At 64.4% G+C, this 1,290-nt stretch overlaps 1 protein-coding gene across 1 annotated transcript in view; it reads right to left on the bottom strand.

Annotated features, from left to right (window-relative positions):
* Nucleotides 1-27: 27 nt before the first annotated feature.
* MTA1 (metastasis associated 1) overlaps nucleotides 28-1,290 on the bottom strand; it is a 16,497-nt gene continuing 15,234 nt past the window's right edge. The window contains exons 13-16 of the mRNA XM_010844728.1: nucleotides 1,057-1,131; nucleotides 917-975; nucleotides 416-531; nucleotides 28-137 (exon numbers count right to left, since the gene is read on the bottom strand). Of these exons, the coding sequence (XP_010843030.1) occupies nucleotides 37-137; nucleotides 416-531; nucleotides 917-975; nucleotides 1,057-1,131 (351 nt within the window). The 3' untranslated portion in view covers nucleotides 28-36. The remainder of the gene's footprint in view (nucleotides 138-415; nucleotides 532-916; nucleotides 976-1,056; nucleotides 1,132-1,290) is intronic.

Genomic DNA, 1,290 nt, shown 5'->3' with positions numbered 1-1,290 from the left:
GCGGGCGGGGCGGGGCACAGGGCGGGGCTTACCATGTTACTGCGGTTGGGTCCCGGCCTCTCTCCATCTAACCGGGTTGGCATTTTCAAGCCACCATATTTCTTCCAATATGTCCAACAAGACGCGCAGAGGCGACACTGCATGTTAGGGGGACCCCAAGAATACCACTGGTAAGACTGGGTGGCTACGGACAACAAAGTTGAAAATAGACGGATTCTTAAGCAGAACCAGTGACGGCAAAGAGCATTCCACAGCTGTCGCCCGCCCACACCACCCCGGGCCTGGGCACCGCGCTCCCCTCACTCCCCATCAGGGCTCCTCCAAGCAGAGTGCGATCCCCGCCCCCAGGCCGGTCCCCGGGACGGTGCAGGGGTGCCCAGGGCCGCAGACTAGGGTGCACCTGGGGGCTACTTACTGTAACAGCTCTCGCAGGCCCGGCCGGCCCCAGGGCTCTGGCCTGGCGGCCCTGCGCCGTTCACCACACCTGCCTTGACGTTGTTGACGCTGATCTGGTTCGGGTTTGGCTTGTTACTTGGGTAAGGGAGAGAGGGAGGGCGTCACGGGATCATGGAGCCCCGGGAGCTCGGCTCTGGGACCCCAGCAGCCCCGTCCACATCCGCCTGGCCACAGGGCAGCCGCCAACCCCAGCTCTCTCCCCGTGGACTCGGGTCAGAGTCTGACCCCAGGCGGGACGGCTTCCAGCCTCCGTGCCCAGTGCTGCCTGACTGGCCGAGGGAGAGCCAGGGCTGGGTCCTGCCCTTCTGCCGCCCCCGCCATCCTGGGCTTCAAGGACAGGCCCCTGACTCGCCCAGACCCTGAGCCAGGGAGGCACCACCTGGCCACGTGAAGCCAGCGGCGGGCCTGGCCCACCCAGGGACATGGAGACACGGGGGCGGTGTTCTGGGGGTGCACTTACTAGTTGGGGATATAAACTTGCTTTAACTTGCTCTCCGCTTCAGCCGCTTTCAAGCGTTTCTTAAAACACAGAACATAGGGTCAGAGGCCAGCAGCTGGGTCTGTAGAGGGGAGACCCCGCCCGCACTGGCTGGCCCTCACCTGCTGCACGTATCTGTCGGTGGTCTTCCACATGTAGTAATACTCGATGATGCTGGTGAGTGACTTCCAGGGAAGCTGTGGAAGGGAGGCATGTCAGTGGGGCCCCGCCCAGGCCACTGTCAGGGCCCAGGCTCGCCCTCTCCTGGGCAGACCACACGGCAGAGAAGCTCCTCCCCAGGTTCCCTTCCTGCCACAGCGACTGCGCCCGGCTTGCTGGCTGGCTGGCTGGGTGGG

The sequence above is a fragment of the Bison bison genome, unplaced genomic scaffold (assembly GCF_000754665.1).
Source record: "Bison bison bison isolate TAMUID 2011002044 unplaced genomic scaffold, Bison_UMD1.0 scf7180017848233, whole genome shotgun sequence".
Taxonomy (NCBI): Eukaryota; Metazoa; Chordata; class Mammalia; order Artiodactyla; family Bovidae; genus Bison; species Bison bison.
Note: the sequence above shows the minus strand (reverse complement) of the source record. Positions and strands in the feature narration are given on the sequence as shown.